At 33.5% G+C, this 12,455-nt stretch overlaps 1 protein-coding gene across 2 annotated transcripts; it reads left to right on the top strand.

Moving 5' to 3' along the window:
• The first annotated feature begins 3,918 nt into the window (after positions 1-3,918).
• Positions 3,919-8,170, top strand: LOC113696075 (probable mediator of RNA polymerase II transcription subunit 26b). Of its 2 annotated transcripts, XM_027215407.2 has the most exons (10): positions 3,920-5,137; positions 5,617-5,685; positions 5,813-5,895; positions 6,393-6,448; positions 6,546-6,667; positions 6,777-6,804; positions 6,917-7,260; positions 7,347-7,437; positions 7,606-7,724; positions 7,826-8,170. In XM_027215407.2, exons 1-9 carry the CDS (start codon positions 4,634-4,636, stop codon positions 7,722-7,724), a joined length of 1,416 nt encoding a protein of 471 aa, XP_027071208.2. In that variant the 5' UTR covers positions 3,920-4,633; the 3' UTR covers positions 7,826-8,170. The 2 variants fall into 2 exon arrangements, with proteins under 2 accessions (XP_071911729.1, XP_027071208.2); XM_072055628.1 differs by lacking the exon at positions 5,617-5,685 and having other exon boundaries at positions 3,919-5,137; positions 7,606-8,170.
• The last annotated feature ends 4,285 nt before the right edge of the window (positions 8,171-12,455 follow it).

Below are 12,455 nucleotides of genomic sequence, written 5' to 3' on the forward strand. Positions count from 1 at the left end.
AATTGTCTACAATAAGACTTTTTGGCTGCGATTGAGCTTTCCTCACATGTTTCAATTTTTCAAAGACAAAGGTCAAATAATCTAGTAAGATGAGACAAAGATGTTGGCATTATACTTATCCACATAAATGGTGGTTGTGCAAAATCTTACAAAGATGGCAAGAAGAAATATTTTTAGGTCTGGGAATTATTCTTTGATAGTTTGATGTGACTGCACCTTCATTTTAAGTAAAGAAACACTTTTACTTGAAGAATAAAAGAAGTAAAAAGTTTTCTTTTTTTTTTTTGTGAAAAGAAAACGGAAGTAAATTTTACAAAAATGATTTACTTGTTTTCTCGATATGTATCACAATCTTTCAGTTTTTCAAATTGAGAACAAATAAAATTAAGCAAAATGCTTTTGCATAATTTGCAATTCTTGCTCCCCATTTTTACTTTTGTTGAAATTTGGGGCACGACAACACACTCTCAATGTATTATACAATCAAAGATAAGTAAATTCAGATTTTCAAGAATAAAAATTTTTATAAAAAAAACGTTATTGCAATTAAAATTTTGGAAAATGAAATTTATTTTAGGAGCTGCAGTATTGGAACAGTTTTTAGTATACACCACTAATGTTATGTGGTCATTCTTTTTATTTTTAGTGGCTTGTCAAAATTAGATAAGATTTAAATCAAACGTCATCTTCTTGACGGATACTCAACATACCTAACTGATAATGTCTAATAATCTTGTTTTTCACTAAAAAGGAAAAGAAAAAGTTATGTATTATATTACTCAAAATCCTGGAAACTAAATATATTACTAAAAATAGAAGCACCGAATGGTTGTAAAAGCACTTTAAAAGCGCTTTTATACCTTTTTTTTCCTCTTAAAAATATATTTTTAGTAAATGCATCGCAACTTGTACGTAACTGATAAAAATCTAATAATCTCTTGTTTTTCACTAAAAAGGAAAAGAAAAAAGTTATGTGTTATATCACGTAAAATCTTGAAAACTTATTACTTAAAAAAAGAAACACCGAATGGTTGCAAATGCACCTTAAAAGTGCTTTTATCCTTTAAAAGTATATTTTTAATAAAGGCATTGCAACCCGAACGAAACAGGCTCTAGCACTGTTGTTGTATATAATCACAAATATGTTATAGATTAATTAATAGAGATTTTATATATACTTATAATGTATGCACTATCGTGGTTGAATATTAAATTTAAATTTAAATTGATTATTATGCTTTCAACGACGATAGTATATACACTGAAAATTAATACTAATAAAAAAATTAGAACTTTATTTTCTTGAATTAAGCATTAGTTGGATCGAATCATACCAAACATGACGATTATGAGTTATGACATACCTGAAACATTAATGAGCAAAATTCGAAAGCAAGTCATGGGCTGGGGATTTAAAAATTACAAAATTTTTTCAAAGCTACCATTATCTATTTCACTTATCCCAAAATTTTAAATATATCCGCCACCTATTCGTTCAAAACTCAAGTGGTTATTTAAAATCTCATGTGATAAGTGGTTTTTCTAGCGAGACACCTGCTAATGCATTTAAAATTCATCTAATTTATTATGTATATACATATATAAATAATTATTTCCATCTCTTGTATCTATATATTTTCTGTATTTAATCTTGTCTACTTTCCCTTGTATTTATTTACTTTTCCTAATTAATCTTATATTTCTAAATATATGACACATAAAATATATTTTAACTAGTACTCAAGAGATGCCCGTAGACAGACCCATATGGCTAGAAATATTTCACAATTTAATTAGATTTAAGCACTAGCTGGAATTTTACTTTTTGGGACCAAGCATTAGTTGGATTGAAATGATACCAACCATAGAGATTACGACATGCCTTAATGAGCAAAACTCAAAAGCAAAGTTTTCACACCACAGGCTTTTATATCTATAGCAAATCTCACTCCAATAATGATACATATATCAGAAATTTGCCAAATTAATTGCATCATTAATGCTCATATTAACTTCTTAACAAATTTATGTACGTGCCCATATCATCTTAATTAAGTTCTTCCCACATTTGACATCTATTATATTATTACTTGGCCCACCCAAAATTCTAAAATTATGAATTTTCCCCCAAAAAATGTACAAAGAAAAACAAAAAGGAGATTAAACCGAGGAGAAGAGTTATGGGGCTCTCTATCCAGGGCACCACATTACAAGGTGATTGGGTCCCACATAGATGGCTAGCGTTTTTATTGCACTTTTTGCATCACAGTCACGTCAGTTTAGCAAGGCGTGACCAGTAAATCAGAAGTCGAGTCGCCGAGTATTTTACTATTAAACTCAGAAATCGCTGAAGAACGGACACGAGTTCGGCGGCCAATAGAAGAGAAAAGCGTCTGGTTCAGAAAATCACACGCTGTCACAAGCGTACAAAAACAAACGCAGAGTCGCACATCAACACGTGAAACGCGCGTCACTGTAGTATCATTCCAAAGTCTTCTTCTACCGCCTCTCTCAACAAACCCAATCCTCAAAAAAGTCCAAAATCCAAACAACCTTTCTTTAGAAATAAACCAAACAAAAAAAAAAGGAGTTAAAATGACCTTTTTGATATATATAATAAGTTCAAACCAACTTTATGTATTTAAAAATCTTAAGCAATACTAATGAAATTAGTAGAAAATATTAAGGTCAGTTTGCTTTTACTTTATTAAGAAAAAAAGGAAATAAGAAGAAAATGTTTTTATAATTTGTGAATTAAATGGGCTTTTATACATTTTAAGGGCAAAAATATATATATATATATATGTGAGGGCTATTTCTTATTTATGCAAATAAAAAGCCAAAAAGCTATTTGAATTGAAAATTACTACTTCTATTCCTTTTTCAAAGTATATTTTTTCCTTTTCTTAGAGGACTATGGATTGATTTTTTTTAAAAAAAATATAGGTTGATCTTTCATTTTTCTATAATTCGAATTATACAAATTTGTCCATCAATTACTTGCATGTATCGCAGCCAAAATTGAGTCACCACGAAACCTAATTTTGATGTTATTATACGATAATACAACAAATTGACATGACTACATTGTTTAGTTAATCACAATAGCGTTATTAAGTTGCTTTAGTTATACTTTCTTCCTTTCTCACGCAATTCTTGTTTTGAACAACAAGCGTTTAATTGTTCACTTGATCACAAATCAACTAGATTTTTAGCGCAAAAAAGAAAACTTAATTATTCTACGATCATCAAAATGAGCGATCGTCTAACGAAAATAACTTACATTAAATATCGTTAACCTATTTATCAAACACAGAATTTCCAACTCTATACATTTCCAAAATCACAAGATACAACCCTAATTAAATCAATCGCTCATTTATGACTCTTTTGGATTATAGTTTTCTGATGAAAAAATTTTATATTTTATATAAAGATATTTTTCAATCATCATTTTATGTCATATGTATTTCTATGAAACCTCCAGAAAACAAAACAGTAATCCAAACGTACTAGCTCAGCTCTTATCATGTCCAAAGTGCTCCAAATGGGCAAAAGAGGGAAAATGATGAAGTCAATTTCCAAGAATTGGAATGATGGCCCAACAATGTTGACATTTCCAAACCATGGATGACCAAAACTATAAAGCCACCAAAACCATCTCTTTCTTTTTTTTATTTGTCTCTTATCTTGTTTTAATGAGATAAAAAAAAAAAAAAAAACACACCTCTTCCCCTCGTTGAATGGTACGACCACTAGCTAGTTTCTACAATAATAAAGTAGTGGTAGACCTAAGGAAAGCAAATATTATATGTAAAAGTAAAACCGCTTTGAACCTTCTTTGAACCCGCCCTTTGTGCTGATCACCTGCCCTTTGTTTTCACCCTTTAATTTCCACAATAAAATATAAATTACAGAATGCAGAAAGACAAATAAAATAAAGAAAATCCAACAACATTTTTCTCTCTCTGTCCTTCCTCTCAACAGCATCTCCTGTATTATATTCAGGAGAGAGAAGCTGAAGGAGATGAAAATTAAAATCAAGGAAATTAAAAAGGAAACATAAAATCCAAAGAAAGAGAGAGAGAGAGAGAGAGAGAGAATCTCTCCAACTTTTTAACATATATTCTTCTCTGAATTTCTTTCCGTCAATTAGGACATAAACTTTTTTCTGGATTTCTCCATTCATTATTTCTGAGTAAAATCTTCATTCCAATTTCATCTACACCTGATCAAAGCCCTTTTTAAGGATTTAGATTTTCTTTCTATTTTTCAGATATATATATTCCCAGAATAGGTAGCTAATATAGATTTACTTGGATTTTGTTTTTTCTAGAATTAATAATTGAAAATTCATTTTGTTCCTTGATATCTGATCATCTGAAAAAGTAACTGATAATCTGTTTCATCAGATATCAACAGTCTATTCAACTTCTGAGTCAACACTGAAGGATAATCAGAAGTTTTAGTCCTTTTTCTGATAAGAATTCTGTTGGAATTTGAGTCTTTTGATTTCTGGGCTTCATCAAAATCTGATAAAGATTGGATTTTGATACCTGGAGCTTAAAAAAGACTCGATTTTGATATCTGGGTTGTGATCGGAATTTGATTTTGAGGCCTTGATTCTTCAGTCATGGCCAAGACTTCAGGGCCTCTTGATAAATGGAGGGACTATTTTTTGACTGCAAATTCTGATATCTTTTGTATAATTGAGAGAGCAATTATGATTGCTTCTATTGATTCTCCTAAAGAGTTCAAGTTGAGAAGAGATCGAATCGCTGAATTGCTTTTCACATGCAAAGTAACCAAGTGTTTTGGCTGTGACAAGCTAGAATTAGCGGTACCAAATGATGGCTGTGATGGGGAAGAAGAAGAGGAGGAAGACAAGTGTAACAGTGAATTTGGCAGGAGGACTGACGTTGAGGAGGTTAGGACTAAAGAAAGCAAAGTGAATTGTAATGAGATTGATAATCATGGTGATGGTGATGCCGAAGAGCTGGAAAGAAATCTGAATCATCAAGTTAGCACTTACAGTTATGGGGATGCTGAGGCATTGAGTGATGAAATTGAGGAAGAGTCTCAGAATTTTGGAGAGGTCACAAGGATCAAAGAGATTCTTGAAAACAGTGAAGATGAGGTTTAAATCCACCTTATCCTTTTCATTGACTTTTTCTCTTGCATCAGTTTACATTTTTGTGTGCTATTCTTCAGTTCTTTTTAGTTTGATGGGTATTTGTGTCGATGAATTCCGTATAAATTTTGAACTGTTTTTTTTTTTTTTTCGGCTGAGATTTGGTGTAAAGAATTTTTTTTTTCTTTTTTGTGTTCTTGAGGTGGAATGTGGCTAAAATTTTCAGTAAGCATGTTTGGTTAATCTACGAATATTACATTTCATCAAAAGGATCAGGAACACTTTTTGGTACTGCTTCCTGTTTGTTCCAAGTGAAAATTTGCTTCTCCTAGTTCAGGTGCAGATTAGGTTTGTGTGATTTGACTATATATGTTTTTCTTCATGTAGCTCGAATGATCTCCATGTGATTAGTTATTTTGATAGGTTGTTAGTTTCTTTATCATTTCATTGAGCTGGTTTTGACTGTTGGTGCTCTTTTGCCACAGCCTGATTCAGTAATATTTGATTCTCTGAGAAGGCTGCAAATCATGGCTTTGTCTGTAGAGGTTTTAAAGGTTTGAGCAACCTTGTCTCCTTACTAGATTTTATTTGCCATATGTCTCAGAACTAGTTCTGACTTCTTTGATCTTCTAGCACTTATGCTGACATATGATGTACTTAATTGAGATATTTTTACTTCAGGCAACAGAGATTGGAAAGTCTGTTAATGCTCTGCGGAGACATGGATCAAAGCAGATTAGGCAGCTTGCAAAGACACTTGTCGAGTATGAAACTCCTGCCTATTGATCATTTTTTGGAATGATATCATTTGATGTGCAAATCATTGCAAGAAATAGAAAAGAATAATTAGCAAATGTTGTTCTCGTGCTTTTATACGTATAGATTCGTTGCTGTAAAAACGGGATTCTGTTATTATTGACATGTTTCGACACACATCGTATTAACTGCTTGACTTAACTTGTCGATCTCTAAATTATGCTTAGATATTGTATTAATTACTTTTGTCGATTCCTAGGTGTGTTTATAAATGCGTCCAAACTTTGTGCATTGCCTTTCCTTTTTGCTCTATTCTGGATTTATTTTGTGTGATCAGAACCATATGAACAGCAGAGATGCCTCCCACTTCTCATAAAGTTAGGCAGGCCTCGTTGTCTTTGCATGCCATTCTGTTCAAGAATGTGACTTCATTTCCTTTACATTCATATCTCATGCTGTTAAAGAAAAGTTATGTATTTTCTGTTTCTGTCATTGTGAATTGCAGTGGCTGGGTGACCATGGTAGATGAGTGGATGAATGCTACAGCAGCTATTGCAAATGGTACGTCTGGATTTATGTTTTCCAGCTTAATTTGTTTCCCATTTTATTCTTCAATTCTCACTAAAATCTGAGCTTGTTTTGCCTTGCGATTTGGCAGAAGGAACTCCAGAGTCTATGAAAAAGTCTGATTTAGTTAATGAAGAGGAGGGGCTTCCTTCTCCTCCACTAGATGAAGGATTTCTCTTTGCATCTCAGAATATTTCAATGGAGCTCTCACAGGTGGGTTTATCTAAATTCATCCATAATATGAGTAGTTTGTTTTCCTTTTTTGCTTATGTGCTGACTGGATTTTGTAAAATTGTGTTTTCCGGGATTGCTATCTCTGAAGTTCTTTGACGGCATGGATGATGATGGAAGTGAGTTGACTTTGTGCCATTCTTAATTTCTAGTTTGGTTTTGCTATTCGGTTCTTTATTTGAATTCCCCACTAATGGTGATGTATCATTTTGATTGGGGACATTGTTTCAGATCCTCAAAACAGTGGGGAATTCAACAAGAACCGTGACAATGGCAGAAAGCCGTCGCTGGAGAACCACAATGTTCCAAGGCAGAAACAACAAATTCGTGGCAACTTGATTAGCCCTCCGAAAGACCGGAAAGGTGAACAGATGAAGAAACAAGAAGCTGTAACAAAGAAACAGGAAGCCGTGATGAAGAAACAAGCAGCTGTGGCAAAACCAAATAAGCCCTCATTTGATGAATCTGGGCCAGGCAGACCTGCAAAACCAAGCGTTGATCAATACCAGATGAAACCTCAGCAGAAATCTGATAAGGGAACGAGTCAGAAGAGGGAGTTGCCTTCTCAGCCAAATGTGAGTATCATAATTGACCACATTTAACTTTAGATAGGTTTGGATTGCTGATTTTTTTTAACAATATTACATTTTCTTTAAACTAGAAATTGAGGTCTTCAGATGATGCGGCTGTTCGATTAAAACTAGAGGCCTCGAAAAGGAAGCTTCAGGAGCGCTACCAAGAAGCTGAGAATGGTTAGTTCTTTCATTCATTCCCCTTTGAACCTTAAATATTTTCAGAAATGAGAAATCCATTGGAAGTGCTTGAAGTTAAGGATACACCAAGTATATGATTCAATGATTCTATTAGTTGTTTGAAGAGTTTCTGTTTAGTCTAACGGTGGATTATGGATTCTCTGACAGCCAAGAGGCAGCGAACGGTACAAGTAATGGAGTTGCATGATATCCCCAAGCAGAATCTTGGCCATAGGAATCCAAACATGAGACCTGGCAACTTCAATAGGCACTGGGGTCGTCGATAGGTCCCAAACCTACTGGCCTTTCAAAGACAGTTTTGTCTATCCTCCTTTGCAAGTCAATTTGGAGAACGCTAATACTTCCTGTATATGGCGTTGACTTGCAGGTGCATCAGAGAATTGCATCTAACTGCTTGATCCTTACATTGAGGCCACTCTGCTTCTTGGAGTGTGTTATTTTCGAGAATAGCGATATAAATGGATGCTTAGACATCGGCTTTTTTCTGGAACTGAAAGAAGGGTAGGACATGATCTGCTCTATGTCCCTTCATTGTAGAGGACTAATTGAACCCCCTTGACTCTCTCCAGTCATTTCCCATTGTCATGGATAGGCCAGACATAAATTGCACAGAATGAGTGCACTTTGTTAGGTGTTTCTCATGTATAAAAACTTACTAGACATCAACACAAATTAAAGCTAATAATAGCAGTTTGCCTTTTGTAGGCAGTTACTTTTTGTTGTAACTTAGGCAGATCTTAGAACAATTCCTGTGGTGTAGAGAGTGTAGTAAATCTTCAGAATACCTGGCAAGTTAGCCAAATTCGGTCTTCCTTATCAAGGGAAGGCTGAAACTATTGATGTGCAGTTCTGCACTTACGGTATGTGGCAAATCTTTTTGGCTTTTAGATCCACTTGCTTGACTCCTTTCCTCATTGGCCTTTTTGGGGGACAGAAAGAAGAGGAGGGGGTAGGTGTAATATTTTTCTTTTAAAATATGTCTACCATCTTTCCTTCAGCCAACCCTCAAGCTAAAGGCACAAATCCCACTCCATTTTGGACAACAACCTTTAGTGGTGACTTTCTAAAAGTTCCCCTCTTCCTTTCCTCTCCCCAATTTTTTTTTTTTTTTTTTGAAAGCTCTCTCTTTAGCAATTTCTGATAGTTGGCTACTGGTTCCCACTGTGGTATTGGATTCATAATGGAGAGGCCAGTAGGAGAAGCATGTCCATTTCAATTTGAATTGCAAGCACTCATCTTCCCATAATGTAGTTTAGCAATCATGTTACACTAACAATAAGCTTATTCTACGATATATAAGTGGCTGTAAAGTGGTCCAAGAAAATTAGACTAAATCAATGATATTACCTCTATTAGGCTCAAATAGATTGAATGCAGGTAAGAAGATAGCATGGTCCGCTTCGGTCTGTTTGGACTGTAAGTTATTTGGGATTATTTGAGATATTTTTACTGTAGCACTTTTTATGATGTGATGTATGTGAGATAAAAAGATATTGGGAAGATAAAAAGGTGTATTGGAAATTGTAAAGATGATGTAAGCAAATAAAATTGGGGAAATATGAAGCAATCCAAACAAACCTGTTTCAGACAAAATAGCCTTTTTCCAGTATTATTAAATAAAACATTTCAGCATTAGTGGCTAATTCTATTTTTACTTAACTTATGGATAAACTTTTCTTCAGTTTGAGATTTGATATTAATCGTCAAAATACAATATGAAATAATCTCTTTTGAAAAATACAAATAAGTACATCTAGATAAGATAAGAAAATAGCCCAACTTATGTGTGTGTGTGTGTTTGTATATATAGGTTGGATGGAATGTAGGTGTGTATAGGGCAACCATTAGAAAAATTCATAATTAAAGTACCCTTCAGTCACAAAAGAACAATTTTTTTAGTACTATAACCTTATTTATTATATTCAACTACTTGCTTACCATAGCATATTGATCACAAAAATTTACTCTCTTTAGCCCACTATTTTTGTTGCAAAAGATTTTGTGCAAGTTCTTGATAAGCTCCTCGAAAGCTAAAATGTTTCAAAACTACCCTCATTTCATATGGCTATTGCAAACGGTAAAAAGGTTAAGCAAAACCCAAGTGATGATTGTGTCATGAGTTTGATTTCTCTACCAAAAAAAAAAAAAAAACTAATGAAGAAACTTTATCAAATGACCTAAAAATAGATTATTTCAAGTATCAAGATCATTTTCATGTAATTCTTGATTGTGAAGAAAAACCCCAACAGAACGTCAAACTACCATATGACTTTGTTCGAAGAATTTAATGGCAAGACAATGCATTTTCCATTGCCTTTCTGAGATTACCAATTTATGTAACATGATTGGGCAAATAATTGATTTGGCCCTCAAAATATCATATGTGTACATTTTTAACCTTCCAATCGTTTAGTATAACTGTTTTGCCTGTCGAACTTTTTTTAAAGCGTACACTTAACGTCCTTAGTTCATTTGGGATGTCAAAGCCAATAAAGAAAGCACGAAAGCTACATCATTTAGAGGTAGGTGGAATATTAACAATTTTGAACACTCAGAAGGTAAAATGATATATTTAATAGTTGAAGGGTAAAAATTATTTTTTTAAAAAAATGCAAAATTCGAGAATTGAATAGGCATTTTTCCCAAAGTGATTTTATTAGGGTTCATGCAATTGCAAAAATTCCCCTACGTACACCACCACAAAGTTATGAATTAGTTACTCCCTCTGTCTCATAAAATTTGTCATGTTTGTCACTTTTTCTTGTTTCAAATTAATTATCATTTTAGAAAAATTAATTCACATTTTTCAATGAAATTTATCTTCACCCTTCATGTGGTTTGCCACTTATTCCCCTTAATTATCAATACATCAAATAAAAGATGATCCGCCACTGAAAATATAAAAAGAAAGTAAAAATCATCTTTTCTATTAATATTACTATACATAAATTGCACGTTTTTTAAAAAATGATAAATTTTATGGACGGAGAAAGTATCATACTTTGAAGGTAGACTATCTCACCAACACGGGATCCACCAAGAAGTCCACACGCGTCCCATTGAGCATCCCATTGACCAATTAATTCTAGCCATCACTCTAGAATTTAGGACCCTGCACGATTTTAGATTCCAATGTCCTTATTCATTTTATCTCATCTATTTATATATTCCTTTTCTTCACACGCTTACGCTAGCCAGATTGTCCCTTGGTCCTTTAGGGTTTAGTGGCTTAACTTTTTTGACTCTTTCTGTAATTTATTGCATACTTTTTATCTGCTCTTCAAGATTGTTGAATGATGCGAAAGCATCTATCCAGACTCCCTAAAATAAAAGATGCGTGATGTAACTTGTAAGCTCTTTGCATCTGCCGTTTTGAAGCATCAAAGTTTTATGACTCTTGATTTTTTATCTTTTTATTCTGTAATGCATTGAGGGTGAACCAAAACTACGCATAGAAATTGTCAAAACACAAAGAGAATAACAGGTTCATATTCTTTTTTGGTGCATTAACAGGTTCATATTCTTGAACCGAAACTAACCCATTTTTAAGTTTTTAAGTTTAGGACTTAGTTTAAGTGGTAAAGATATTAGTCAGGTGATCATGAGTTCTCTAGTTCGACTCTCAAATTCTCTCTTTTAAACCTTTCCCTTTATAAGGTTTAGGGTTTCTCATTGGACCAAAAAAAAAAAGAAGAAAGAAATTAACCCTTTGATCATCCATTATTGCATACACATTTCAGCAAAAGAATTAAAGAAAAAAAAACTGCTTCTGAAGAAAAGGAAAATGTCTATGATATTAGACTTGGAGTTCTTAGCTATGTATGCTGACTTATAATGGCCTTAAACCATCCCCCACACAAAAATAAAAAGAGTAAAACAACTTATTGTAGTATTTATTTAGTACTAACAACGTAACTTGCGCCTCTGAGAATTGGAATCTTTTTATGGGAATCCTTAAGAAATTTATAAAACTATACTAGAAAAACAAATCTGCCTCTTAAATTCATTAAGTTAAATACATCAAATTTGGAGCAAGAATCAGACTAGAAAAATAAATCTGTTTTTGCCATTATCATGATATTACGTATGTGAAGTTACTAAAAAAAAGTACAAGATGAATAATATTCATTAAACATTTATGTAGATATTAATATCCATTTTCTCCGCTATTGTATTGCCATTCTATACTTTTCGACTTAGAAGAAAAAGAAAATTTCATAACTTTACAGCTTCTTGCCTAAGTCCTAAGCCTGGTGCCTCGTGGAAAGGAAAACTTGTCTTTAGTCCTGGGTACAAGAAAAATTTTCTGTGCCTTCAAGAATCATATTCATGAACGACAGAAACAAAAGGTCCACAGGAATTGTTATCTTTATCTTCATCGTACTTTCAACATTTTCTTTAAAGGTACATATTCAGTTGGCAAGTCATATATTTTGGTTTCACATCAATTGGAAGTGTATGACAACCTAAATTTAATTTTTTTGTCAATATTGACTCGAAAAAGAAAAAGGAAAAAGATGGGGATAAGCTGGAGACCATGGAGCAACACATTTTAGAACGACAAGTTCCTACTTATTTCTTGCTCATGGAGGTTTAATTTCTATCACATTTTATCAACACTTGATCAAGCAAATATCTTACATGATACAACAGATGTCACTTCACCGTCCATACTCTCAAAATAATCAGATTACAAATTTTGCCATATTTGAAATCTTTACGAATATTTGTGCTCTTATTGTTGGTTGTTTTTCTTGCAAGGAAGCAATAATAAAAGGGACTTGACATGTGATGCAGACTAAAGAGACAAGACTAGGGATGGCATCCCCCGTCCCCCGCCCCGTCCCCCGCCTCCCGCTCCCCCCGCCCCGCCCCGCCCCCGCCCCGCCTTGCCCCGCTTCCCCCGCGGGGGCAATATAATTTTATTATAATTAAATTTTAATAAATAATCAAGTACTAAAATATCAACACATCACCAAATTATTATTCATTGTAAT

This window comes from Coffea arabica, chromosome 6e (assembly GCF_036785885.1).
Source record: "Coffea arabica cultivar ET-39 chromosome 6e, Coffea Arabica ET-39 HiFi, whole genome shotgun sequence".
Lineage (NCBI taxonomy): Eukaryota > Viridiplantae > Streptophyta > Magnoliopsida > Gentianales > Rubiaceae > Coffea > Coffea arabica.

Excerpts from the sequence above, each read along its gene's own strand:
- LOC113696075 (XM_027215407.2), top strand. The coding sequence starts at position 4,634 with ATGGCCAAGACTTCAGGGCCTCTTGATAAATGGAGGGACTATTTTTTG. Across the intron at positions 6,805-6,916 it reads CGGCATGGATGATGATGGAA|ATCCTCAAAACAGTGGGGAA; the intron begins GTGAGTTGACTT and ends ACATTGTTTCAG. Across the intron at positions 7,438-7,605 it reads CTACCAAGAAGCTGAGAATG|CCAAGAGGCAGCGAACGGTA; the intron begins GTTAGTTCTTTC and ends ATTCTCTGACAG.